Below are 2,457 nucleotides of genomic sequence, written 5' to 3'. Positions count from 1 at the left end.
TTTGTGATGCTGAGGAATCAGATCCAGGGCCTCATACATCCAAGACTCTCACTCTACTGCTGAGCAGCTTTATCCGCCTGAGCTCCTGCTTACTATCAGGTGCTGGCAGCCTGTGTTGCCCAATTTCCAGCCTAGGGTATATGGGTGGAGTTTTGGTGGGGTTTGGGCTTCTCTTGTCCTGAGACTCCAGGTCTTTTGTTGTCACAGGCGTGCTTCCTGGGGAGTGCTGTTTCCTGATTTTCTCCCCTCTGTTGAGGCGTATGCTCAGCTTTTTACTTCAGTTGGGAGGAGTTGGTTGTGTTCAGGCGCCGGATCCCCGGGCCTGGTTCCAGCCCCAGCCTGGGGCACGCTCGTTAGGCCTGTGCTGATGTGTCGACCACCTAGGTTATGCAGCCTGGATGATACAGTTCAAATTTCTTCTACTGTTGGTAGTCTTGACCCAGGGGCGCTGTTCCTGGATTGGGCATTTAAGCTCCCTTCCAGGGGCGCTCTTGCTCTGGCCTGGCCAGCGGAGTGTGCTCCATGGGCTGGTGGAGCTCTCGAACAGTTCCCAGTTTTAGTGGGTCCTGTGGTCCGGGTGTTGGGGTAGGGAGTCTAGGTCAGGGTCTGGGGATTCCCTCCAGCTCTGGTCTCCCTTGAGGGATACACTGTCCCCTGTGGGGTACTCACCCTGGAGCTGGTTGTTTCTGTGTGGTGTAGATCGTCAGTTGTTGTTGCAATCCGAGTTCAGTTGGGGTGGTTGTGGGCTGGACTGGGCGGTGGTGGCTCTGTGTGATTCTTTTCTGTCTCTGCCTCTATGGAAGCTGTCGGGTCCACAGTGTCCACGCTCAGGCGGCTTCTTCGAGGGTTGTAGAGATCCGGTGGGTCTGACGCCGGTGCCTTAGGCGGCTTCTGCTCGGGTGATCTGCAGGCAGCCCCCTGTGCCTCTGGGACCTGGGTGGTCCCGCCGGGTCTTGCGATCGCGATCGGGCAGGTCCGGTAACCTCAGGCGGCCTCTGTGCGGGTGATCTGCAGACAGGTCCCTTTGTCATGCTGCCGATGTGGGCAGCTTTGGCGGGATAGAGCCTCTCTGCTCGGGTGGAGAGTGAGGGGTGGGGGTAGAGACTCCCGGCTTGTAGGTTTCTCTGTTCCTGGCGATCAGTTGTTCTGCAAGCCGGTACCTCAGGCGGCTTCTTCGCGGGTGATCTGCGGGTGGCCCCCTGTGTATCTGGGGCTCCCGCAGCCCCCGCCAGGCCAGCTGGCCAGCGGCTTGGCGTGCTGCCGCGCGGCTTGGCCTTTTCTTATTGGCTTTTTTTTTTTTTTGTTGTTGTTTGGCTGGCATTCTAACACTTGAGCTGTATCTCTAGACTGACTTCTGAGATTGAGTCTCATGGACTTTTCTGTGTGGACTGGCTTTGAACTGAGATTCCCAGATGTCAGCATCTCGAGTAGTTAGGATGATCCACTGATGATCCACTGATACCTGGATAGCACAAGTGATTTTTTAAGGCCAAGTTGAAGATGATTGGTTTGTTGTTAGGAGAATTGTCAACATTGCATTATTTGCTGGTTAAGTTTGTTTTTCTCCTTTCTACAGATATTCAAAATACTTGGGCTGAACTGTGGAAGAGTAATTTTGAATTAAATTCAGATCTTCATCTTCCAGCTGAGAACAAATACATAGGTCAGTAAAATAACAATCATTATATCTATGTGCTAATCAAAAGTACCTATATAAGAACATTGGTTTGCCATATGAATCATACTTCTGAATTCCAACAATATTCTGAGGTAGGCATGCTTTGTCTTGTATATAGTATAGCTAATTTTTCATGGAAAGGAATTGCCATGATCTTCTTGATTATTCTAATTTCTCAAATTTATTTCCAACAATTCTACTCCTATGTTTACATTTCCAAAGGAATTGAAATAAAGGCACTCAAAGAAGTACATGTATGTGTTCATTCATAGCACTATTCACAATAGCCAAAAGATGAAAAGACAAAATTGTAGTTTATATATATATATATATATATATATATATATATTATTTGGTCATAAAAGAAAGAAAGTACAAATATATGTTATAGTGTGGATGTACCTTTACAATACTATTCCAAGGAAAAGAAGTCAGACAGGGAAGTCATATGTAAGTTCATCTAAATATCTAAAATAAGTAAATTAATTTAGACAGAACAAAGATTGGTGCTTTCTAGGTGCTGAGGAGATTGGGGAGAAAGAAGCTCCCTTAATGGGTATGGGATTTCTTTTTGGTGTGATAAGAATGATTTGGAACTAGATTAAAAATGGTTATTGTACAGAATTATTAGTCATTAAGTGGTTAATTTTATATGTGTGAATATCACTTCAATTAGGTAAAAAGCCTGTTGTGGGGCTGGGAAGGTGGCTCAGAGGTAGAGCGCTTGCCTTGCATGCCTGAGGCCCTGGGTTCGATTCCTCAGTACCACATAAGCAAAA

The 2,457-nt window shown here is 47.0% G+C and overlaps 1 protein-coding gene across 1 annotated transcript in view; it reads left to right on the top strand.

Annotated features, from left to right (window-relative positions):
• Positions 1–2,457, top strand: part of Nrd1 (nardilysin (N-arginine dibasic convertase)) — a 70,182-nt gene that overhangs the window by 53,350 nt on the left and 14,375 nt on the right. The window contains exon 19 of the mRNA XM_013022270.1: positions 1,577–1,663. Within this exon, the coding sequence (XP_012877724.1) occupies positions 1,577–1,663 (87 nt within the window). The remainder of the gene's footprint in view (positions 1–1,576; positions 1,664–2,457) is intronic.

This window comes from Dipodomys ordii, unplaced genomic scaffold (assembly GCF_000151885.1).
Source record: "Dipodomys ordii isolate 6190 unplaced genomic scaffold, Dord_2.0 Scaffold61, whole genome shotgun sequence".
Classification (NCBI taxonomy): Eukaryota; Metazoa; Chordata; class Mammalia; order Rodentia; family Heteromyidae; genus Dipodomys; species Dipodomys ordii.
This window is presented reverse-complemented; position numbering and strand designations above follow the sequence as displayed.